Here is a 25,001-nt window from a genome sequence, read left to right as displayed (position 1 = left end):
TAGCAATTACACACCGTAACCGTCCGACAGATTTCCATAAGGTTCCCCTTCTTGGAGCCATGCGGTGCAGAGGGGCCGGCCAAGGCAGGGAGGGACACGTTTGTCACATTTGTGACAGGCATGTTCCCACCTGGGGCTGCCCCAGCTGGGCTTGTTCTGGCCAGGGGGGAGAACGAACTCACCGAAACGCTTAGTAGAGAGGAGAAAGCATGCAGGCTTCCTAAAAAGGCAAAGCCAGTTCATCAGAGGAACAGTAATAGAGCCCGCGATTCTGAGCGTTCTTCCTGGAATCCAGCGTGCTCTCTGGCCTCGGTTTTCGCAACTGGAAAATGAACTGTTGGATCACATCTCTCAAGACTCTTCTTCAGCATTCTCAGACTCATTTGAAATGTTGAAAGTATGTTTAACAACTTGCATTCGGTTCCTCTGTCAAGACGCAACTCCTATTCCTTGCAAAACATGTACAACAGTCCTGCTGAGAGCATGGGCTGCAGAGGGTGCTGGCCCTCGGACGGGTTGTTTCAGATTTGCGACATGATGAGGACAGAGCGGGGGTGCGGTGACTCTGATAGCAGTCTGGGGTTGCCCAGGACACCCAAATGGCATTCCTTCTTCCTGTAATTTTCTACAGTGTTTTACCCAAGCTTCAGTCCCCAGTGAATTGGGGGGGGGGGGTGCAAAACATCTATCTAGTCTTTTATCAAAAAGAGATAGATTGAGAAGCACTCATCATAAACAGTAAGGGGCAAATTTAAATCACTTTTTTGGGAAGTTTGTTTTTGAGAGAGAGAGCATTTGCGTGAGCAGGGAGGGGCAGAGAGGGAGAGAGAGAATCCCAAGCAGGTTCTGTGCTGTCAGCATGGAGCCAGACTCAGGGCCTGAACTCACCCACCGTGAGGTCATGACCTGAGCCGAGATCGAGAGTCACATGCTTAACCGACGGAGCCACCCAGATGCCCGTAATCACTTTTAATCCCGGCATTGCACCTAAGCCACTTTTGTGAGACTAAGGATGAGGAGTGGGACAAAGATTTGCTTTTGCCTGTATCCATCTACTTAGTAATTTTGGAGTTTTAAACACATGCATTTTCTAAAATAAAAGCATTTTAAGCACCAACACGAAAAACAGATAAGGACAAAAGATAAATAGACGGGGATAAAAGACATGTAACCTGGACCGAGCAATTTTGCCAGAGTGGATGAAGCATCTCAGCCCCTAGTTGCCTGAAACCATGGGAGAAAGTTGGAGCTGAAAACCAACCTCTGGTTTGGCCAGTCACCACGTCTGCTCGAGTCCCCCGACCGTCTGGGTTTCAGTGCTCGAGGTTTCATCCCAGGAAGGACCATCGGTGCCCAACTGGCTGACAGAGGCTTCCTGCCCTCAACCACCTGCCCCAGGGCTTAGGCCTCCACCTCGGTCTCTGTGGCCGCCTCCTCCTGCTGAAGCAAAGAAAATATGCACGGTATCCTGAGGGCCTCTGAGTAGACCTGAGGAGCAGTTAGCACCTGGCCTCCAGGAAGAAAGAAACAGCCTCTCTTACAATGTCTGTCCGCGGTCATCCTCCACAACCTGATTAGAGACCTGAGAAGGCATTGCCTTCACAGCCACAGAAGGAAAAAAAAGGAAAAGAATGTTAGCAGACAGTGGTCTCCACGATCAGAGATTCAAGCCGGTGACTGAGAGGCAGAGGGACACGTGCTGCCAAGCACAGGTCATCTTTACATGTTATAGGGCATGATTTAAAAAACTGGGTGGGAGTGCGTACGTTTAAACTGAGGGCGAAAAGCAAAGAAAGAGGAATTGCAGAAATCCTCAAGACAAAAAGCCCGCTTAGCTGTTTTGAAAAATATATGTTATGTAAATATGACATTCACCGGGAGTTGAAGAAAAGTCAGCTGAAAATATGCATACACTTTAGTTTTTTTTTTAACATGCATATACTTGAAGTCTCCATCCCGTTTCCTCACTGGAAAGACTACCTCGTTATTAAGGGATGGGGGTGTGCCAGTGTGGGTCACAGCATGGTCACCCAGACTTGTCTAATTTTTTTTTTTTAGTGTTTATTTTTCAGAGAGAACGTGCAAGTGGGGGAGGGGCAGAGAGAGAGGGGGACAGAGGACACGAAGCCGGCTCTGCGCTGACAGCAGTGAGCCTAGTGCGGGGCTCGAACTCACAAACTGTGAGATCATGACCAGAGCTAAGTCAGACGCTTAACTAAGCCACCCAGGTGCCCCAGACTTGTCTTATTTATTTATTTATTTATCTAAATGTTTTTATTTATTTTTGAGACAGAGACAGAGCATGAGCGGGGGAGAGACGGAGAGAGAGAGACAGAGACACAGAATCTGAAACAGGCTCCAGGCTCTGAGCTGTCAGCACAGAGTCCGACGCGGGCTCAAATTCACGGACTGTGAGATCATGACCTGAGCTGAAGTCGGACGCTCAACCGACTGAGCCACCCAGGCGCCCCCAGACTTGTCTAATTTAAACTTAAAAGGAGATTCATAGATCCACACTCTCCCAGTTCAGCTCAGAGAATCCATTTCAGACTGCCCTTGACCTCACCTGCCTACTTAATCTCCCACAAGTCACAGACTCCTACCCCTCAGGGATACCAGGGAATCTGACAAATCTCACAGCTTCCCAAGGCTTTAGGAAAAGTAGGAAGTAATCCAGTTAAAATTCTCTTCACTCTGGGAAAGGACTGTCGCCTTTGTCTTCTTTTCCAAAGGGGCATTCATTACTTTTTCTTTAAGCAGAAAACAAGCCCGTGCCTAATGCCCTCTGCCATCGTCAGCTCGCCCCCATTCCCCATGGAAACCTGCGTTAGTCCCCACAGAACTTACAAAATTAGACACTGTGGTTTGTGGAACTTTGAAGATTAGAACTGGAAATTAAATAAATTGGCCCTGGGTTATAACGACCTCAACTCTGGAGATTTTTTTTCTTTGTTCTCTAGGAATCTTAGCCATGAGCTCAACACCTGGGATTGATTCTGATCCCGCCATTTTCCTTCCCTGACTGCAGTCATCCCCCGCCCCTTTCTGAGCACTGTGCTGTGGGAATTGTTGATGGGTTAGTACGTTCACTTTCTCAGGAAGAAGCCCTGTCAAGGCTTCCTCAGGGTGACTTTGCAACCAGGGTCCAGTGGTGCAGTTTAGCTGAGAGATTGACCTGAAGAGAAAACACTTCTTTGACTGCTGTCTTAGGCTGGCTTTCCTAGAACTAATCTAAAACAAAGAGTTTTGTGCAGTGGTTTACTGAGGATGAGGTCTCAGGAGAAGGGAGGAAGGGAAGGGGAGAACCTTAGTAAGCCTGTAGTTTCAGGAGAGGTCTAGCCTCAGCCTCATCTCATGGGGAACTCTAGAGTATGAACTGTACCATGGTTATCTCCCTGCAGAGGCAAGAGGGTTAGACTATTAATACTCCCACATTAATTTATCATTGGCTACCGGCTGTCTCTCAGGGTGAGGCTTTCTGGAAAACTCTAGGCCAGGCGGCTCTCATCAGCGAAGGGCAATCCTCCAGAGGAGGGTGAAGTTGTGGCCTCTTAGGACTCAACACCTGTGGCAGCTGGGGGCTGGTGCTCTTGGCTTGGTTAAGGTATAGAGCCAGGGAGCCAACAATGCCAGCTATGGCAGCCCAAACAGTTGGAAATGGAGAGTGTGTGGACTGATACGTTATCTAAGGAATACTTTATATCATATACAAATCCTATCCCATTATATTGTATTAGAATATGCATACCTCAAGACATGGAAGTAAGAGGGCATCATATTATTTGACTAGGTTGGATTACAAGATAATCCGGAGGGCGACAGGGAGGTCATCCACTTCAGCCCCTTCCTTTTATAGAAGACAATATTTATATCAGAGTAAACTGTACTGAGAACCAGCTCTGATTACCAGTCCTCAGCTTCTAGAATTCGACCCAACTCCTATCTGTCGAATGCCTGCTATGTATATGGCACAATTTTTAGCACTGAGCAGAGAATCAGAGGACACTAGACTCAGCCTCTGCCTTGGGCCTTAGGAATGTACAGTCTGTAGAGGAAGATAAGGGAATGGAAGAAAGAAATATTATGCAGATCAAAATTCAGGTCTCACCTCGAGAGCAGTAAGGGCTAAGTGCTGTGGCACTGAAGGGGCAAAAGTGGACACACCAAAGGATGGTCTGTGCTCGTGCTCACCTCAATGTGATGGGAAGCCTTCATCACAAATTTCCTGAAAAAAGATCTTCTATTTGGGGGCTAGAGGGGGTGCCACAGAAGATGAATCCGCAAGTGGGGTTCTGGGAAAGGGGAGAAAACAAACAAATAAGAACAGGCAATCCATTTCAAAATGGCATTTGCCTCAAAAGCTTCTTCAGTTCTTAGCCTGGAAGGGCAACTTACTGAAAGTTTTACTCATTAAACAAGATTATTTTGCTAAAAGCCCAAGGTCCTGGTTTCTGTAGGGAAAATGTTGGATCCAGCCCATCCTCCGTTTCCAGCACAGACATGTTTTACTTATTTTTATTTTTTGGCATTTATTCATTTTTTTGAGAGAGAGTACGAGTGGGCGGGGGGGGGGGCAGAGAGAGGGGGAGACACAGAACCAAAAGCAGGCTCCTCCAGGCTCCGAGCTGTCAGCACAGAGCCCAACGCAGGGCTCGAACTCACAGGCCACGAGATCATGACCTGAGCTGAAGTCAGATGCTTAACCCCCTGAGCCACCCAGGTGCCCCCAGGTATGTTTTAGTACCGGAGTGTTTTCAGTCTTTTAGGCTGTCCTGTGCCATACTGACATGTAGGGGATCCCCACCCACTTACTGTGTTGTTTTAGTATTCACTTAGAGTTTAGGCATTGCCACTTTGGACGGGATCTAAGATTCATCCATCCATCCATCCATCCCTCAACAAAGTATTAACTGAGAGCCTCTTGTAGAGGAGGCCCTACCAGGGGTGCTGGGAATACAAGGATGACCAAAGGGAGTCTGAACCTACTCTCCGATGCACACAATCTTGTTAGATGAGACCAATAAATTTGACTACAGCAAAATATGATACATGCTAACATAGAGCTCTGCCCAGGACATCTAGCCAGGAATGTCTTGAAGGATATTCAAGGAAGTTTCTATAAAGAGATTCACTTTAGTTGAAATCTGAAGCCCTAGGGAAGGAGTACAGCATATCCTCTCTGATCATCTTTGTCACATGTACCGCTAAAGGAAAACTACCTTTTTAAATTTTGTTTGTTGATGTGTTGTCAATCTCTCTCCTCTGCGATCCCACTAAACAGCATTGCTCAATGTTTTTGTCATCATTGCTGGCCTTAGGAGTCTTTATAGACATTTTTTTTCTTTTCTTCTCTTGTGTATGTGTGTGTTTTAATTTTAAGTAGGCTCCACACTTAAGGTGGGGTTTGAACTATGACCCTCATATCAAGAGTCGCATGCTTTACCGACTGGGCCAGCCAGGCGCCCCAACAGTTTTTTTTTCTTAATCCTTACTCTGCTTCAGTGATTTTCCTTCCTGGAAGAACATACATAATCTAAAATTCACTATCTCAATCATTTTTAAGTGTAGAATTCACTAGCGTTAAGTACATTCACAGTGATGTTTAACCATCCCCATTACCTATTTCCAGAACTTTCTCATCTTCCCCAACTGAAACTCTGTACCCATTAAACAATAACCCTCCATCTCTCTCCCACACACACACACCCTCCCAGTCCCCAGCAACCACCAGTCTACCTTCTGTCTCTATGAATTAGTCCATTTTAGGTGCCTCATGTAAATGGAATCAGATGATATTTCTCCTTTCGGGATTGCCTTCTCTCACTTAACATAATATGCTTGAGGTTCATCCACTTTGTAACTTGTGTGAGAATTTCATTCATTTTTAGGCTGGGTATCCCCATGAAGTTTGCCGCCACCTATTAAACCTGTGTGTGTCCTAGGGACCTTTGTAGGGCTACAAACCATCGTAATGTGTAAGATTTCTCCACCTCCCAAGAACCAGTGTTGCCTTCTTGGGGCAACATCGTCCCCCTGAGAATGCCTGCTTGAAAATGTAAGCTGAGGGACCTTGTTGGTCCCATTCTTCACTGTCCGCAGCCATTAGCACAGTCCCTGGCACGTAGCAAGAGCTCAACAATTACCCATTATTTCTCTGGCTCTTTCCACAACTACTTCTTCTTTCTTATTTTAATCCACTCTTCTTTAAGCATTGCTCTCAGAGGAATCACAGGTATATTTTGATGCTCGGTGGCTCAGGGTACTCGGCCAGGCTGCTCACCTTGTTCTTGTCCCCAAGCTGCCCACGCCCTTCTCAGCGGCCTTGTTCACCTGCTCTCTTTAACAGAGGTGAAAGAGTACGAGCCTCCATTTGGTTCCAAGGTGCGTGAGCATCCCTGTGTTGAGAGCATGAAGGACAATGTGCTGAGAGACCGAGGCCGACCAGAAATTCCCAGCTCCTGGCTCAACCACCAGGTAAGGAGTTGCTGTTTTGAAGGAAGAAGCAGATTTGTCTGAAGTAGCCTTTAGTAGAGGAGAGAATTTTAGGATGTTGGGCTTCAGTCGGAAGGCGGGTCACTTGGTGCTCCACGATCCTGCTAGGTTTTGTTTCTAGAGAAAATGTCACTAAAGTGGACTCACACGGCAGACACGCCATTCAAAGAGGGCTCTCCAGTAATCATTTGCAGGCCATCGTCCCATTACGCAAGCCCGCTTGGGTCTGGTGTTAAAATATTTTGTTTGCAGCCTCTGCCCCTCACCCCCCAAGCCTTTACGTAGCGTGTTTATGTTTTGTTCCCTTCTGGGTTCCAAATATCGTCTCCTGGGAATCTTCTGCTCTAAGAGTGAGAAGTAAGCAGAGTCTGTCCCCCAGTGGGACCGGGGGGCGGGTGCCGTGTGCTCATGGCCGTGTGCAGGCCACGCACACTGGGTTTGGAAGGACACCAGCTCTGCAATAAAAGAAAGCCGGGAGACGTAGGAAGGTCCAAGTGAACAAACAGGAAATCTGTCTGTGGGGAGCATCCTCAGGGCTGCTGCTTTTTCTTTTCTTTTTCCAAGAGATGGTAGGCAAGAGCATCTGTGGAAGGGCAGCCGTTCTGGACTTTCGGGGTGAACTATCCAAATTCTTTGTTTGGGGGCATTTTGACGAGAGCGGTGATCAGAGAAGAAGAAAGTGAGTGATAGGTTGCCAGGGCAAGAGAGCTGTGCGACATACTCGGGAGAGAGCGTGAAGGAAGGACGAGAGGGAGCCGTGTGCTCCTGTCTCACGGACAGAGCTGATCTTTCTCCTGGGTAGACCCTCTGATGGCCTCCTTTGGAAGAATTCCCTTATCCAGTGAAGGTCGGGCTAAGTTGTAGGTTTTCTGAAGGGCAAGGCAAATTGAGATAAGCAACAGAAACAACAAATCACGCACAATCAGGAAGACAGATGGAGCCGGAAGCCTGGTCGGTGCCAATCCTGGCCCGGAGCCACTTCAGCAGACAGTCCCTAATAAAGTCGGGGTAGAGCTTGAACCAGGCCATGGTAGCCCAGGGCTTCCCCGGGGTTTCGGGCAAACCCTCTTTGGCTGAAAATGCAAGGCTGTTTTGTGTTCCTTCCGAAGTCAGCAGGCACTGGGGTTATTTCTTTCAAACCCCGTTGCCGCCTCTGCTGTATGGTTCTTGTAATGAAGCCATTATTCATGATGATAAAATTCTGGAAAGAATTTGCATAATACATTTTTTCTTTTAATGAGATTTGTTGCCCTATTGATTTCACGTTAATGCTTAATATTTAATTTAATTTACTGCCTGTAATTACAGGGCCAGAATAAAATAAATGTTACTTGTGTACCAACAGTACCACTGCACTCTTAACAGGCCATCAATCAATACCGTCAATTAGGTGAATTTTACAATTAATTCAACATCATGAATTCACTCACAGGGCAGGAAGGGAAGGAGAGGCTCCTAGGTGTGTTGGGAAAGTTACCTGTGGTAGATGCTCAACAGCAACGTGCCGGTTCTCGGGGCAGGTGCTGGGGTATATCCATCCCACCTGGGCCACTTGTATCAAAGATCACCAGTGACCGTGGGGAGCCTCTAACTGTTGGAGGCACACTCTACGTCTGCCTCTCTGTTTAACCCCTGCCTGCTTGGTTGCCAAAAAGGACTTGAAATGATGAACGTGTTTGCACTGCAAAATAAAAATTACACCCGTGAGAGAAGACCCTTGCCACCGTACTGGGCAGCATTTCCTGAATGCCACCCCCTCCTTTTTTTAAAAAAAATTTTTTTAAGTTTTTGATAACAGAGTGCGAGTGGGGGAGGGACAGAGAGAGAGGGAGACACCGAATCTGAAGCGGGCTCCGAGCTGTCCGCACAGAGCCCGACGCGGGGCTTGAACTCACGGACCGTGAGATCATGATCTGAGCCCAAGTCGGACGCTTAGCCAGCTGAGCCACCCAGGCGCCCCCGAATGGCCCTTTTGAACGGCGTCTTTATGGGGCTGGACGAAACCTTCTGACAGAGCCTGGAGTCTAGCACGGCTGACTTACAAAGACAGCTGCTTCCTAGGGTGCAGCCTGATGTCGCTGGGAGGAGCGGGGCACGAGGGGTCATCCTTGGCAGCTGCCGGAAGCTGTCCAGAGAACGTGGGACTTCACAGGAGGAAACCAGCCCAAGGTTTGGACTTCACTCTGACTGGGGTATTTAACCCTGTTTAAATAGAAAGGTGTCTGTGATTCCAACTGTAAGATGCTCTCAAAAGGCAAAACCATAGACGCAGGAAGATCAGTGGTCTCCAGGGGCTCAGGGAAAGAGGAAGGAGGGGTGGTGGGGTACAGAGGACTTTAAGGGCAGGGTACTTACTCGGTGGGCTATGACCATGTGCCTCCATGCCGTTGTACATTCGGCAGAACCCCCGGCGTGTCCCCCGGTATAAACCACGGACTTTGGTTGGTAGCGATGTGTCCGTGTTGGTTCCTTGACTGGAATAAACGTACCACACGATGCGAGATGTCCGTAGTGGGGGACGCTATACGTGTCAGGGGAGGAGGTGTTCGGAAACCCTCTGTGCTTTCCGCTTAGTTTTGCTATGAACCTAAGACCACCCTAAACAATAAGGCCAAAAACTGCTCTAAAGAAATAGGAAGGCGTGACAGGGTGTCAGGGGCCACTTCATGGGAATTTTCCGGTACCGGGGATGCTACTGCACCTCAGAGGCCTCCTGGGGAGTCCTTGTCGCGATCAGACGTGCCGGCTCTCCATCTCACGACCTGTCGTGATGCCATGGCGCAGGAGCGGATGGGTAGAGCAGGCTTCCAGGACAGCGCACGCCCCTTTGTTCCACAGGCGAGTGGCCGGCCCCGCCTCGTGGGTGCTCAGTCGGGACATGGGGCTGGCACCCAGCCAGTACCGCAGGGGCGAGGTCAGCAGGAGCCCCCCAGACCAGCAGCTCCGCGTGACTGTGACTTTTGTGACTTCTTTCCCACCGCAGGGCATCCAGATGGTGTGCGAGACACTGACCGAGTGCTGGGACCATGACCCGGAGGCCCGGCTCACGGCCCAGTGCGTGGCAGAGCGCTTCAGTGAACTGCAGCACCTGGACAGGCTCTCGGGGAGGAGCTGCTCCGAGGAGAAGATTCCCGAAGATGGCTCGTTGAACACTACCAAATAGCTCTCTCGGGGCAGGCTGCGCTGATCTAAAGAAGCTGCCCCTGTCACCAAAGAACAGAGGCAGCGGGAAGCTGCCCCTGACTCTGAACCAATGCTTCCTGGAGGCCCCGGGGGCCACTCCCCTCCCCGTGAGCTGTGGGCGTGAGCAGAAACACCAGCAGCAGGGAGTGGGTATCATGAAGCATTCTACGCCTTTGACATTGTCATAGGATAAGCTGTGTTAGCACTTCCTCAGGAAATGAGATTGATTTTTACAATAGCCAATAACGTGCACTTTATTAATGCCTGTATATAAATATGGAATACCTATGTTTTATATATATCTATATATGTCTATATCTATATATATATACAGCCATACTCTGGAAAGAGACAAGGAAAAAAGATCAAACATCCCAGGAAATTGGTTTGTTTGGAGCGCTCCAGAACCAGGCACAGAAGGAAGGGATCCGTGACAGCATTAGCATTTGACAATCACACGTGCGCTGGTTCTCTGACTACACAAGGTGGGGGCTCTGCATCAGGAGAGGGGCTCCGAGGCTCCGAGCCAGCCGTGGCCACGCTGCACTCGCTTTTGCAAACTAATAACTCCGTGCACGTGGAATTAGCTCCTTTTCTGGCCAGGGAGCTAATTAGAGTCACGCCGTTTGGGGACCAGATGCTGGGAGACTGGGTCTCCTGGACTTCTCACTTGAGCTTCAAGCCCACGATCGGTTTGTGAGTCACCTTCCTCGACCAGCTCAGAAACCCTGTCCCGTCTCCAAGAGCTTTTAGCTTCCCAGGCTTCACGGGCATAAAAATCAGAACAGATTTCCCCACTTAGGAAGTGGCCGCATATTCTACTAATGACAGATCGTTCTGTTTGTTAATCCCCCTGCCATATCTATGTTACTCTTCTCTCCTCCGACCCAGATTCCCTTTCCTTAAAGGGAATACGTCTCCTGTCGAGGGTTCGTTGTGTTCATTTGCTCATCAGGCTCGGTTTGAGTCTCCAGCTTTCTGTGCAAACGCCAAGAGTTTCCATCTCTCTGGGCTCCTGGATGCTTCAGTACATGTTGGCCTAGTCAGAAGGATTCGAGCTGCATGACACTGCCATGGTCAGAGCTGTTTCCTCAGGCACTCTGAACATGTGTTTTGCTTGGCCAGCACAGCGTTGAACAAAATTGAGCCACTTTTTAAATATTTGGAGATTTTGCAAAACAGAAAATCTGGATCCTCCCAAGTGAAGACAGATAGCAGATGGTTTCCAGTTCTCCCCAGTCCACATTATTCACAAGACAAAGGTGTGGACACACTTTTAAAGCTGCTTTACTTCTCGCTGTAAACGTTGCCATTTTCCACTGCCTACCCCATCCCAGGCTAGGAATTAAACCTGCCCGTAACCAAGGCCCCTTGTAAGAAATGTGCGTTACGTCAGCCATTCTCTGGCTAGATCATATGAGTTTGATTGCCTCTCTCTTCCTGGTCTGGTGTTAAGATTTTAAGTTGGTGGGTTTTTCTGGACTGAAGGGGACCCCCTCAAGTGGTCCCAGTTAAGCCAAATCTATTTTGCCTATATGTTAAGAGCTTTCCCCTGCGCATTATGGAGGGGAGCTCTTACCTAGAAGCTTTTAAAAGCCAGGGTTATCAGTCTCTCCACCATACCAGCCTTCCCCGCCCTTTGCAGGATTTGCTAGCAAGGACTTGAATGTGGGACCCAGTCCCTTTTGCATTTAGGAAGTCTGTGTCCGAATGGGCAAGAACAAAGAATGAGCTTTAATACTCCATAGGAATTTGTTAATCCACAAACAAATGTTAATGCTGCAAATAATCTCTCTCTTTTTTAATGTTGTTGAAGCTACCTATTTTCAGCCAAATAGGAATATTAGGACTGGCAGTGAGCAAATCAGTTCCATTTGGATTTTGGAAGGTCTCCTCTCATTGAAGTTTTAGCAGATAGGCTGAGATTTGGGATTAGATGAACCTTGTAGGCACCCTTCTCAGTGGGGGTGGGCTGAGAGAGTTCGGGACAGTCCGTCTGCAGTACCTTGGAAGTGCCCGGAAATTCCTTTGCACCTTAGGGCTTAGATGCTGTCCCAATAGCTGTTGCTCATTGACCTCTAGTGGTGAATTTCTAGAATACTGGTCCATTAATGGGATTTTCCAAGATTCAAAAGAGCTTTATCACTTCTGGGTGGTCATCAGCATAAACTGGAATGTAGTGTCAGATGATACTGTGGCTTTTTTTTTTTTCCTTGTCAAGAAAAAGACCAAGGAATAACATTCTGTAGTTCCTAAAAATACTGATTTTTTTTTTTACTACTATACATAAAGGGAAAGTTTTATTCTTTTATGGAACACTTCAGTACTCATGTATTAAAATAGGAATGTGAATGCTATATACTCTTTATATCAAATGTCTCAAGCACTTATTTTCATTCTATGCATCGTTTGTCTTTTATATAAATAAAATGTTTATTAGATGGAATAAAGCAAAAATACTCAGGTCAGCTTCCTACCTTTTGATCCTGTTCATCGTGATTAAGCCATTTAACCACACTCGGTTATTGTGGGAAAAGTCACAAATTTTCCAATTTGTTGTCTTCTTCAAGTGGCAGTCTCAAGTCCTTTTTTTAAAAAAGCAATCACAAAAGTTCCATCACAAGAGATGCACCAAATGTCATTGGTGGCCGGGACGTGAAGTCTCTACGTCTCCTGGCTGCCATCTCGCCTGTCCCAGAAACTGCCTCCATTCACATGACTTTGTCTTCTAGGCTCCTTCCCTCGCATAGCAGGCCCTTGACTATCTTTTTGACTGTTGTCACTTATGCTTCCTCCCTCTTCCTTTCTACTCATCCATAGCATCTTAGGGCTTTTAATCAGTTTATCTTCATCACCAGATGACAATGCCTTAGGCAGTTGGCTCCAGGTCCTTGCTGGAAGGATTTCTGGTAACAATGTCTGTGATTTGCTGCTCAACCTTTGGCCTTCCAGTTTTGGAATCTCAGAGATTCAATGGCTTCTTCTAAGTTATTAACTGAGTTCTAAATAGTTACAGTTCTAAATATTGGGCTTTCTTTATTTTTTTAATGTTTATTTTTGAGAGTGAGAGAGCATGAGCAGGGGAGGGGCAGAGAGAGAGGGAGACACAACCAAAAGCAGGCTCCAGGCTCTGAGCTGTCAGCACATGGCCCAATGTGGGGCTCGAACCCATGAACCGCGAGACAGGGCTACCCAGGTGCCTGGGCCCCCTACGTTGGGTTTCTAAACCTCAGCACTACTGATGTTTTGATCAGATAGTTCTTTGGGGAGTGGGCCTGTCCTGTGCATTGTAGACAGCATCCCTCGCCCCCACCTCCCAGCTGTGACAACGAAAAATGTTGCCAAACATTGCTAAATGTCCCCTAGGGAACAAAATCACTCTCGGAATCACTGAACTAGATGATGTGGTCCTATAGTCCTGTGGGCATGAGTTATAGTCCTATGTTAACTAGTAGCTCGACGATTTTAGTGGTTATCTACTCCTCCATTTATCAGCTTTGTGACCTGCATAATTATATGCTTCATGCTTCAGCTTCATTATATGTAAAATAGGATTTTACAGACCTCATCCTATACAATATACCATTGTGATAGGAATACACGCAAAAGCTTTTGGAGTTGTGTCTTGAACTTGGAAAGCCTGCAGTGCATACTGGCCAATACTAAATTGGTTTAGTAGGCCAACGGCTGCTTTCCCAATGAGGTAGATTTTGAGGTAGACCCTAGAGAGCATTAACACCACTGAAGAGACCTGGGCACGTGCTCCCCGGCCTATATGTCGATAATCTGTGGAGAGCTCCCATTCCCTACCTCCCATCTCATCAAATTGAATCCCCGACCCGCGCCCTGAGGTAGATAGTATGTCCCCTTTACAGATGAGAAATCATCCTGACAGAAGAAAGAAGCTAGGGTTTCACAGGGGTAGAATCTGGGTGACGGGCCAAGTTGTCTTAGAATTTGGAATAATTTGGAATAATTCTTGGTTCTTTTCTCCACGTCATACTGTCTCCTGAGGGAACTGGCTTGTACGTTAGAACAAGAGGGCCATACCATGATGAAATGTTCTCCACGTACACAGCATGGTCACTGTTCTCATCTCCCCTGCCTGTGGAGTTGATTGCTCAGTGGAGATAAGGAAAATGCTGCTTCATCTGTGTAATCCACCCACATGATAAATGTCATCTAAAGCCTTGATGAGAACAACTGGAAGATGGATGAATATGTGTGGACAGCGTTGCCTAATGTGTGGCACGGACACTGGTACTTCAGATGATTCTAGATTGTGACAACCCTTAAAAACGTGGCTTTAGTGGGCCTGTTCTTATTTAAAAAAAATTTTTTTTAAGTTTATTTTGAGAGACAAGAGAAGCCGGGGAGGGGCAGAGAAAGGGGGAGAGAGAGAATCCCAAGCAGGCTCCGCACTGTCAGCACGTAGCCGGATGACAAACTGAGATCACGACCTGAGCCGAAAGCAAGAGTCAGACGCTTCACCAACTAAGACCGCCAGGAGCCCCTGTACTGTTCTTATTTTAACATACAGTCAGCGGAAAAAATTAACACTTTAAGCCTCGGGTTTCACAAATATCAATCCATATTAATCACTAACATGTATTGAGTACTCAGAAGCACCAAACCCTGTTCTCTCTTCTACCTTCTTTATCTGCTTTAATCTTCGCCCCAAACCTGCGAGGGAGCCTTACCTCCATGTTAGCGATGAGGAAACTGAGGCAGAGAGTGAAGTATTCCGGAGAGTTCCACAGTTAGCGATTCTTAGGCCAGGATTTGAACTGAAGCGATGAGATTCCAGAGCCCATCCTCCCATCTCGAACACGAAAGAGAGGTGGCGTAAAAGAGAAGGGGGGAGCCTCTGGCGTGCTCCAAGGTCTGATTCGTTAGCCTAAACTATGGAAGAGTAAGGTGCAATTTGGAGGGCAAGGGGTTGGCCATAAGGGAGCCAAGGGAGAGAAAGCCATTCCTCAAAGTCACATGGACTCTGGGCTCCAGTTCAAGAGCTTCAGCCAAAACAGGAGCCAAGGTCCTCTGACCCCCTTCGCAGGCTCCGTTTTGCTGGGGTTATTTCAGTTCTTGTTACTGCAAGGTCAGGCGCTTTCCTGGTTGGCCGAAAGTCCCCAAGCGCCCTCAGCAGACCCATGGTCTCTTGCGCCAGTCCCCAGCTTTTGAATGCAGGCACTCTCAAGAGCCCACGAGCTTCTGTTTTGGGGTGGGGGCTTTGTTGTAAGCCCTCTTTGCAAACGACACTCGCTAACGGCATGGTCCTGAGGGAAATCCCTCCCCTAGGTGACAGGAAACTTCATTTAAAACAGTGCGTCCGTCCTTTTTCACCAAACTCACCGCCATTGGTGTCTCTCATTCTGTTCATTTTCTCCCTGAAATAGGCCTTCTAATCATTGCTAATCACATTTCCAATTCTTTTTTTTTTTTTTTAACTTGAATAATTATAGCTCCAGACGATGGGTTTGGGGCCGTGGCTTTTCAGGCCTGTTTTGCAAACTGTGCTGATAAAGACAAGATTGTGAACTTTCCCATAATACATGGCCTGCCAGTCACCCTCACACAGTGTAATTTCATTCTAGCACACCTCCAGATCTTTGCTGCATTTAAAAATAACTTAAGAGTCTTCCTATTCTAATTAAGCTGTAATTGTACACACTGAAATGCTTGCTCTCTTTCACTCTATGCACATGAGTGCACCTGCGTGTGCACACACACACACACACACAAAGTGGTCCTTAAAAATCTCTTCTGTATGCAGCCTGTGAAGTACACAGCTTCTGCAAATGTCCTCAGAGCCTTCTCTCCACCCATGCCCACAATAGCAAATGACAGAATGACTACAGCCCTGATGCCATTGGGTCATCAAAAAAGATAAAAGGCCTTTGAATTTTCATGTTTTGTCTAAGTATTCATAACAAAATCATTAAAATTGGGCCCTCGAGAGCCAGACTCCCTTGGTTCAAATCCTAGCTCTGCCACCAACCACCTACACAACTTGGTGCCAGCCTCTTAACCACTGTATTCCTTCGGCTTCTTTCCATGTAAAATGGGGTTGGCGATAGGACCTTCCTGGGAGAGCAGTAAGGGTTGCCGTGAGAGTAGCGCTCCTGTTTTAAAAATGGTTAGAACAGAGCCTGGTGTTGCAGGGCTGGTTCGATATTCACAAATCAATCAATGTGATACATCACATGAATGAAAGAAAAGAACCATATCCTTTCAATAGATGCAGAAAAAGCATTTGACAAAATACAGCATCCTTTCTTAATAAAAACCCTCGAGAAAGTCGGGATAGAAGGAACATACTTAAGCATCAGAAAAGCCATTTATGAAAAGCCCACAGCTAATATCATCCTCAATGAGGAAAAACTGAGAGCTTTCCCCCCTGAGATCAGGAACACGACAGGGATGTCCTCTCTCACCGCTGTTGTTTAACATAGTGTTGGAAGTCCTAGCATCAGCAATCAGACAACAAAAGGAAATCAAAGGCATCAAAATTAGCAAAGGTGAAGTCAAACTTTCACTTTTTGCAGCTGACATGATACTCTACACGGAAAACCTGACAGACTTCAACAAAAGTCTGCTAGAATGATACATGAATGCAGCAAAGTTGTGGGATACAAAATTAATGTACAGAAATCGGTTGCATCCTTATACACCAATAATGAAGCAACAGAAAGAGAAATAAAGAAACTGATCCCATTCACAATTGCACCCAGAATCATAAAATACGTAGGAATAAACCTAACCAAGATGTAAAATATCTGTATGCTGAAAACTATAGAAAGCTTATGAAGGAAATTGAAGAAGTTACAAAGAAGTGGAAAAACATTCTGTGCTCATGGGTTGGAAGAATAAATATTGTTAAAATGTCAATACTACCCAAAGCAATCTACACATTCAATGCAATCCCAATCAAAATTGCACCAGCATTCTTCTCAAAGTTAGAACAAGCAACCCTAAAATTTTTATGGAACCACAAAAGACCCCCAATAGCCAAAGTAATATTGAAGAAGAAAACCAAAGTGGGAGGCATCACAATCCCAGACTTTAGCCTCTACTACAAAGCTGTAATCATCAAGACAGTATGGTATTGGCACAAAAACAGACACATAGACCAATGGAATAGAAGAGAGACTCCAGAAGTGGACCCACAAATGTATGGCCAACTAATCTTTGACAAAGCAGGAAAGAATATCCAATGGAAAAAAGACAGTCTCTTTAACAACTGGTGCTGGGAGAACTGGACAGCAACATGCAGAAGAATGAAACTAGACCACTTTCTTACACGATTCACAAAGATAAACTCAAAATGGATGAAGAACCTGAATGTGACACAGGAAACCATCAAAACCCTAGAGGAGAAAGCAGGAAAAAACCTCTCTGACTTCAGCCGCAGCAGTTTCTTACTTGACACATCTCCAAAGGCAAGGGAATGAAAAGCAAAAATAAACTATTGGGACCTCATCAAGATAGAAAGCTTCTGCACTGCAAAGAAAACAATCAACAAAACTAAAAGGCGATGGAATGGGAAAAAATATTTGCAAATGACATATCAGATAAAGGGCTAGTATCCAAAATCTATAAAGAACTCACCAAACTCCACACCCGAAAAACAAATAATCCAGTGAAGAAATGGGCAGAAGACATGAATAGACACTTCTCTAAAGAAGACATCCGGATGGTCAACAGGCACATGAAAACATGCTCAACGTCGCTCCTCATCAGGGAAATACAAATCAAAACCACACTCAGATACCACCTCACGCCAGTCAGAGTGGCTAAAATGAACAAATCAGGAGACTATAGATGCTGGCGAGGATGTGGAGAAACGGGAACCCTCTTGCACTGTTGGTGGGAATGCAAACTGGTGCAGCCACTCTGGAAAACAGTGTAGAGCTTCCTCAAAAAAATTAAAAATAGATCTGCCCTATGAGCCAGCAATAGCACTGCTAGGAATCTACCCAAGGGATACAGGAGTGCTGATGCATAGGGGCACTTGTACCCCAATGTTTACAGCAGCACTTTTTTTTTTTTTTTAATTTTTTTTTTTCAACGTTTATTTATTTTTGGGACAGAGAGAGACAGAGCATGAACGGGGGAGGGGCAGAGAGAGAGGGAGACACAGAATTGGAAACAGGCTCCAGACTCCGAGCCATCAGCCCAGAGCCTGACGCGGGGCTCGAACTCCCAGACCGCGAGATCGTGACCTGGCTGAAGTCGGACGCTTAACCGACTGCGCCACCCAGGCGCCCCTACAGCAGCACTTTCAACAATAGCCAAATTATGGAAAGAGCCTAAATGTCCATCAACTGACAAATGGATAAAGAAGATGTAGTTTATATATACAATGGAATACTACTTGGCAATGAGAAAGAATGAAATCCGGCCATTTACAGCAACGTGGATGGAACTGGAGAGTGTTATGCTAAGTGAAATAAGTCAGGCAGAGAAAGACAGATACCATATGTTTTCACTCATATGTGGATCCTGAGAAACTTAACAGAAGACAAGGGGGTAGGGGAAGGGGGAAAAAAAGAGTTACAGAGAGGGAGGGAGCAAACCACAAGAGACTCTTAAATACTGAGAACAAGCCGACGGTTGATGGGGGGTGGGGGAGAGGGGAAAGTGGGCGATGGGCATTGAGGAGGGCACCTGTTGGGATGAGCACTGGGTGTTGTATGGAAACCAATTTGACAATAAATTATATTTAATAATAAAAGAACAGAGCCTGGTGCACATAAGAACTAGTTGTTAGGATGATGATCATTTTTTTTTTTTTTTGCATTCTGCTTTAAAATGAAGCTCTGTCATAATATTTCCCAGACATGCTGTGCCCCAAATTTGGGGGCAAAATGGACTCTTGAGGAAGATGAGCCCTATTTACATCTGTAACTATGAGCAGACCACCCCACATGGTTGAAGAGATTTTCACTCAGCCTGGCACGGCTGTGGTGGTAAATACAGGGCTCTGGGAGGCAGGAAAGCCTGGGGTCTAGTCTGGCTTCACCAGCCACCGCCCTGTTTGTCCATGACTTTGGTCTCTTGCTCTGGACACTCACCTGAGGCTCTTCCCTGTCCTGCCCACATTAGAAAGCTGGAGACAAATCAAATGACATAATAAGTAAAAATGCATGGGAAAAGTACTGGATAGCATTGATGCAAGAAGGAAGAATTTATTACCTTTTTTGGACATGGAGAGATACACTGAGATTTTGCTGGAATATTAGATTCTCTTTTGTTAATAACATTATATATGTATACGATCATCATGCCAGCAATCCTGGAAGGGAGGAATTAGTTTTTTTCCATTTTGCAGTTAAGGAAATGGAAATAAGTATCTTATGCAAGTTTACAGTTTACACCCAGTCTCTCCCAAGTGCAAACCATCCGCTCCGGCAAGCTGTTTTGTCCATATTTATTTCCTTCACTCAACATACGTTAATTGAATGCAGAATAGCGTACCACCCAAGGTCTGCTTGCAGCTTGAAAGCAAAAACTATGTGTTGTTACTCAGCGTTTTATACCAGCATCTAGCACAGAGTGGAGCACATAACAGTTGTTCAATAATTTTCACTGAAGGAAGAAAATAAGCCTCTTGGCCTTTGGAAGTTCACAATCCGACGGAAGACACAGACATTCAAATAAACAGCACATGCTCAGGAGGTCCTAATTGGTAATGCCTGTTGGAGTGAAATAGCCTGAGGCCAAAAATGCCTACATTTTGCAGAGAACTGCTTAGCAAGAGCCTGAGTGCTGTCCCTTATCTGCCATGTATGAAATGCTCCAGCCACCATGGCTATCCCTGACAGGGTGGACTTGCTCCTTCAATTCCCTTAGAACTCTCTCTCTCAAGGAGCTTGTGTTAGTTCCCTAGGGCTGCTGTGACAAATGAGCACAATCTGAGCCAACAGAAATGTATTCTTCCACAGTTCTGGAGTCTAGAAGTCCAAAATCAAGGTGTCAGCAGGACCTCGTTCCCTCTGAAGTCTCTAGGGAATAGTTAGGACTAACTGCTTGATGTGTCCAGATCCCATTGGCTCCAGGCATTTCATGGCAGTTCTTGGCTTTTGGCCACGACACTCAAGTGGGCCTCAATCTTCACATTACCTTTTTATTTGCTTCTCTGTGTGTGTCTTGTAAGTATAGTTTTCATTTGAGTTACAGCCCACCTAGGTAATCCAGGATGATCTCATCTCGTGATTCTTAACTAAATTCCATCTGCAAAGACCCTTGTTCCAAATAAGGTCACATTCACAGGTTCTGGGGATCAGGACATGGATACATTTGCGGGGGAGGGGGGCGGGGGGGACCATCATTCAACCCAATACAGAGCATTAGCCAATTCCTCTGATATCAATTCTTTCCAAGATGAGAAGATCTCAAGTCCAACACTCTCCCTTTGGTCACTTGAAGCATCCCTAAAGATGACCCTGACAGATTCACAAATTTCATTTGTTTCATTTTCTATCTTAATACACACACACATATGCCATGTGCGCACACACACACACACACACACATACACACACACACGGTATGTTTATACTGTACGGTAATTAAAATATCACTTAAGGATTACTGTTTATCTCAGTGACTTCATATCCTTTTTATACACCTATCATTTTTCTAGCAGTTAGGAATTTTGTCCTCCAGAAGTATGAGAATGAGGTGAAGTTGGCAACTCTTTTCCCACTATACCTCCCTTGGATGCCACCCTGTGTTTAACAGCCCCTGCTACCATGTAGGGAGCAATTCATGGTTCTCCAACAATATTATGGAATTTCACACCAGTGCCAAACTTAGAAATAAACTGTGACAATTGAAAATATTCAGTTGCCTTGTTCCAAAGCCCCATCTCATTCCTTTGAAATCAGAAAGGATGAGAATGACAAGTCAGGTTCTAGCCTATTTCTTAGTCCCTTACCTCCATGAGCTTGGGTATTCTAGTAATTATTCTAGCATAGCAAGTGACTGTAAGACCTAATGGCTTAAATCAACCACTTTACTTAAATTTTGTGGATCAGAAATTTGAGGAAAGCTGGGGCTGGACAGAGCTCCCTTGGGGTCTCTTCTGCCATTGAACTCCCATGTTGACTCATGGGATCATTAGATCATTAGATCCCATTAGACTCATGACTCATTAGAATCATCTGATGGCTCAGTTGAGCTGGACGGCTAAGATACCTCACTTGGCAGTTAAAGCTGGTTATTGGCTGGGAGCTCAGTTGGGACCATCATCTAGCACACCTACACCAGGTGGCCTTTCCACCTGGGGATACCAGGGCACTAGTGTTCTTACATGGCAGCCGGCTCCCTGTAGGGTGAATGGGCCAAGAGAACTAGGCAGAAACTGCATGGACATTCATGGCATCTTCTTGGAAATCTTATAACATCACTTCTCCCATACTCTTAAACCAAGCAGTTGCAAGTAACTCGAAATCAAAGCAAGGGAAGGGTCTCAAACCTCTCAATGTGAGAAGTGACAATTTTAGGCAATGCCTAAAAACTACCACAGGTACTTTACTGTATGTGGGTCTCAGTCTCTCATCTGTAAAATGGAACTACACTATCTCTAAGATTCTTCTTAAAATTCTCAGAGTTTATGAAGTACTTTCCTATATTTATCTTAATGGACTCACATTAATATTTATATATTCAAAAATATTTCCTTTCCTTTATGTCACAAAATAACCATATTACATAAAATTAGGGGGAAAAGAGAGAAAAGGTTCCATTCCAATAGACTTCCTAGTCTTCTGCATATTTTTAGAGTTGCTTTCTATGTGTGGTGTTTATGTTGTCTGTGTATGTGTTATGTATGGGGAAACTTTTCCCCAGAATTAAACAAGCCAGAAGGACATTCTGGAATCTTATTTTTAAGAGGCATCAGTTCCCATTATAACTAAACATGCTAGGTAGTAGTAAAAGTTAATCTCCTAATTCAACTGTAGTGGTTATAAATCTCAAGATTACAAACTTGAGTGTGCCAGACATGTCCTGTGTCTTATTTTTCTATAAATAAGAAACCTAACTTTGATTCTGAGCCCCTATCCTGCTGGACTGGCAGGAAATCCAGCCCTTTTTGGGGGGGGGGGGGCTATTCTCCCCGCTAACTCCTGGAGATTTACCATTGTTTCAGGCTTCCTGCAATGAGAACAAGGAGCAAGGGGTTGGCTAGTTCTGGTTCCCAGTTATCAGTGAAGCCTGATTTACTTCCAAGATGCCCATTATCCCATTTGCTGGGTTTGTTCAGGTCTGTCTTTCCTCTGGTCCCTTGCCTTGCTGGGGACTTGGCATTTTTCTTGGGAAAGCTTGAGTGCCATGGGTCTAGATTTGCTTCCTGGTACACCTGGGCTACTCCCTTAAAACCTACCATATCCTCAGGTTCCGTTCCTCAGCTCCAGAGACTAACACAACTGTCATTCCTTCAGGAGCTAGGACTTCTCTATCCTCCATGTTTCCTGTATCCAAGCTCCGCTCCTGCCCATTTGTTACTAGATTTTGATGGCCTATCGACTTGGGAGTCTGAATCATTAGCAACCAAATAACTGGTTCATGTAATCTTCAAACTTTCCCTGGAGAAGAAAATATTTGCATTCCATTATTCTAATGCTTCAGAGAAAGCAAAGAAGAAGAAAGAAAAAAAACACACACAAAGTGAAGAACCAATTGATTATTTTTCCATAAGAGTGGATGTTCACATCTTGACACAGAAGAATATATCAGCCTTATTTATATGCATTGTATATCCTCCAGTATAATAAAGGGACTCAAACTTCCATCTGATAGTTTTCTTGAGTCTGTGTGCAACCATTTCCTAAACCTCCTGGGTCTGAGGGACAACAGCCTCTTTCATGGCTGATAGCATAGAAGAAATACCAAAAAGAAAACAAAATGGTGGATTTGGTGTTTACTGTTGGGATGAGACCATACAGGTCCATAATCCCTTATTTGCCATTTCAAATCTGAAACCTCTGAAACATATAAATTTCCTAACTCATTTGGTTTCTAAACCTGACTTATAGTCATTATTTATCCCATGTAGGGTAAATATTTATGTTGTGTGGCAGAAATATTAATGTTTGATTTTGGGGCTGTCACCTGTACTATGCTTTAGGGTGTCACATAACATTCATCTTATTATCTTTCTAAAATTTCCCAAAAGTCTAGATTTCTAAATCAATCTGACTCTAGAGGTTTTGGATAAAGTTTGGGAGAGGAAAAACTATATATATATATATATATATATATATATATATATATATATATGATCTATCTATCTATATTTGCATATGTTGGGAGATATCTCCCAAACCTTATCCATATATACATACACACACACACACACACACACACACACACACACATACCAGTAAGTTTCTTAATCATGATATTTCTTTGTATGCCAATCCCATTCACACTAGATCAGTGGGCATGATATAGTGAAGCATGATTTCAGGGTATGATTATTAAAGCTGAAGAGAAGAAAAGGCAATTTCAAATTTCAAAAGCTTACGGTGGACTCAAAGCAAAGAGGAAGACAGGTATCAGCAGAACAAAACTTCTTGTCATTATACCACCAAGTGTAGTCAAAATTCCCCAGTCTAGGGGAGACAAAAGAACAATGAGGAGAATAAATGTCCGGGCCTGGGACCAGTGTGCTAGAGATCTTGGAGGAACCACACAGACTGAAGTTGAGAGACTGAATGATTTAAAGACACCCAGTCCCCATTAGTGTGACATTTTGTCCGCCTATGGAACACCATGGATACAGAGTCAGAAATTCTAGAACCTCTAGGGTCTACTCTAGTGAGTACTTCATGCCTTCTGTACCAAGGAATTATATCAATAGTCTTTCACATTAAGAATCTGGTGAGAAGCTCCTATCCATAGCAGTCTGTTGGCCTCTGAACGTCAACAAGGAGTGGCCCCAGGGCCCCCAAGAGCTTTTTCCTAGGCCTCATTTGTTGCGAGTTAACCTGAGTAATTTTGCCAGCCATAATTACCAGACTCTGTTGGCTATCAGTAGCTTCTGATGGTTAACAGCTTATTGAGGCTACAGGTTTCCCCAACAATCTTACCAGCAGATTTTAATGAAAGCAAGTCTCAGATGGCACAAAAGGAGTCACAAACTGCTCCATGGCCTCAAAAAAAAAAGTCCCAGATCTCTCTTCTTAGTGCTGTCGCCATACTTGGCGACATTCCAGAGGTGTGTGTTGGGGGCGGGGGGCGCGGGTGTAGCACCTTTATAATGATACCCAACAACCAGAATTTTCAAAATCAGTACCTGAACACTGTTTTAGAAGCCTACCTCAAATAACAGTCTGAAGGAGCTAGACTTATAAGCCAGTTGGATTTTTGTTCACAGGAAGACAGGGAGAAGCTTCAGAACTTTTTTAGTCTGTTCACACATCTTGAACACCACCATTTCACCAACGAACCCTCATTTGTGCATCCATTATGATAACTAACAAAACCTCTGCTCTCGTGAAATAACGGTAGGGGAAATGCTTGTAGTCAGTCTGTGAAGTGTGCCATTTAATTACATATGAATTAATCATCCTTGTAATATTTATTGAGATTGGAGCAGCCATCCATCCTAGGAATATATGTTCAAGTTAATTTATGTAATATATGTATCTCGAATGTACGTACTAAAGTATTTTAAAGTCAAGTACAGACTACAACTCCCAGGGCACTCAGGAGCCCTTCAGGTTGGAGTGGAAGGCACTGGATACCTAGAAAGATAATGGTGGTGGTATTTAGCTGAAATCCCAGCTTCTCAGCCTCCACACTTGAACTTGTTTGGGACTGAATGGAATCCGCTGAGAATCTTCCAAACTCGGGAAGCAATATACTTTCTTCCGCTTTTCCTGGTTGGGATATTAGATAAGACCCTACTTCTGGAACACAACTGGTTTGGTTAGAATGCCTCCTCACTCTAGCTTCCCGGTGGACTATGCTGAGTCATGATGACTGGAAGGAATATCATTGCTGTTGGCACACACAGGACAGGAAAAAGCTGTTAATGCAGGCAATACCTTGTGGTTTTGTTTTAGGAGACAAGTATTGTATTAACAATAAAGATTCTGTGTTAGGAAATTAAATCATTCATACTCTAGCACTGTGTAAAGACATTAAATCATTCACAAGTTCTAAATCTTCAGTAATTGATACTAAATGTGATTTCTTAAAAGGCTAATCCTCAGTCTAAATTCAAACATTGGACATTCAAAATTTAACAGTCAATATTATAGAAGTGATTGAGTAAATTACAGTCAGAGGAGAATCATGTTATGTAGACTGCTATG

At 45.0% G+C, this 25,001-nt stretch overlaps 1 protein-coding gene across 1 annotated transcript in view; it reads left to right on the top strand.

Annotated features, from left to right (window-relative positions):
• The window catches only part of TGFBR2 (transforming growth factor beta receptor 2), a 90,570-nt gene extending 78,618 nt beyond the window's left edge, over positions 1 to 11,952 (top strand). The window contains exons 6-7 of the mRNA XM_047874669.1: positions 6,347 to 6,474; positions 9,476 to 11,952. Of these exons, the coding sequence (XP_047730625.1) occupies positions 6,347 to 6,474; positions 9,476 to 9,655 (308 nt within the window). The 3' untranslated portion in view covers positions 9,656 to 11,952. The remainder of the gene's footprint in view (positions 1 to 6,346; positions 6,475 to 9,475) is intronic.
• Positions 11,953 to 25,001: the final 13,049 nt, after the last annotated feature.

The sequence above is a fragment of the Prionailurus viverrinus genome, chromosome C2 (genome assembly GCF_022837055.1).
Source record: "Prionailurus viverrinus isolate Anna chromosome C2, UM_Priviv_1.0, whole genome shotgun sequence".
NCBI classification, from domain to species: Eukaryota; Metazoa; Chordata; class Mammalia; order Carnivora; family Felidae; genus Prionailurus; species Prionailurus viverrinus.
The sequence above is the reverse complement of the archived record's forward strand: the minus strand, read 5'-3'. Positions and strand labels throughout refer to the sequence as shown.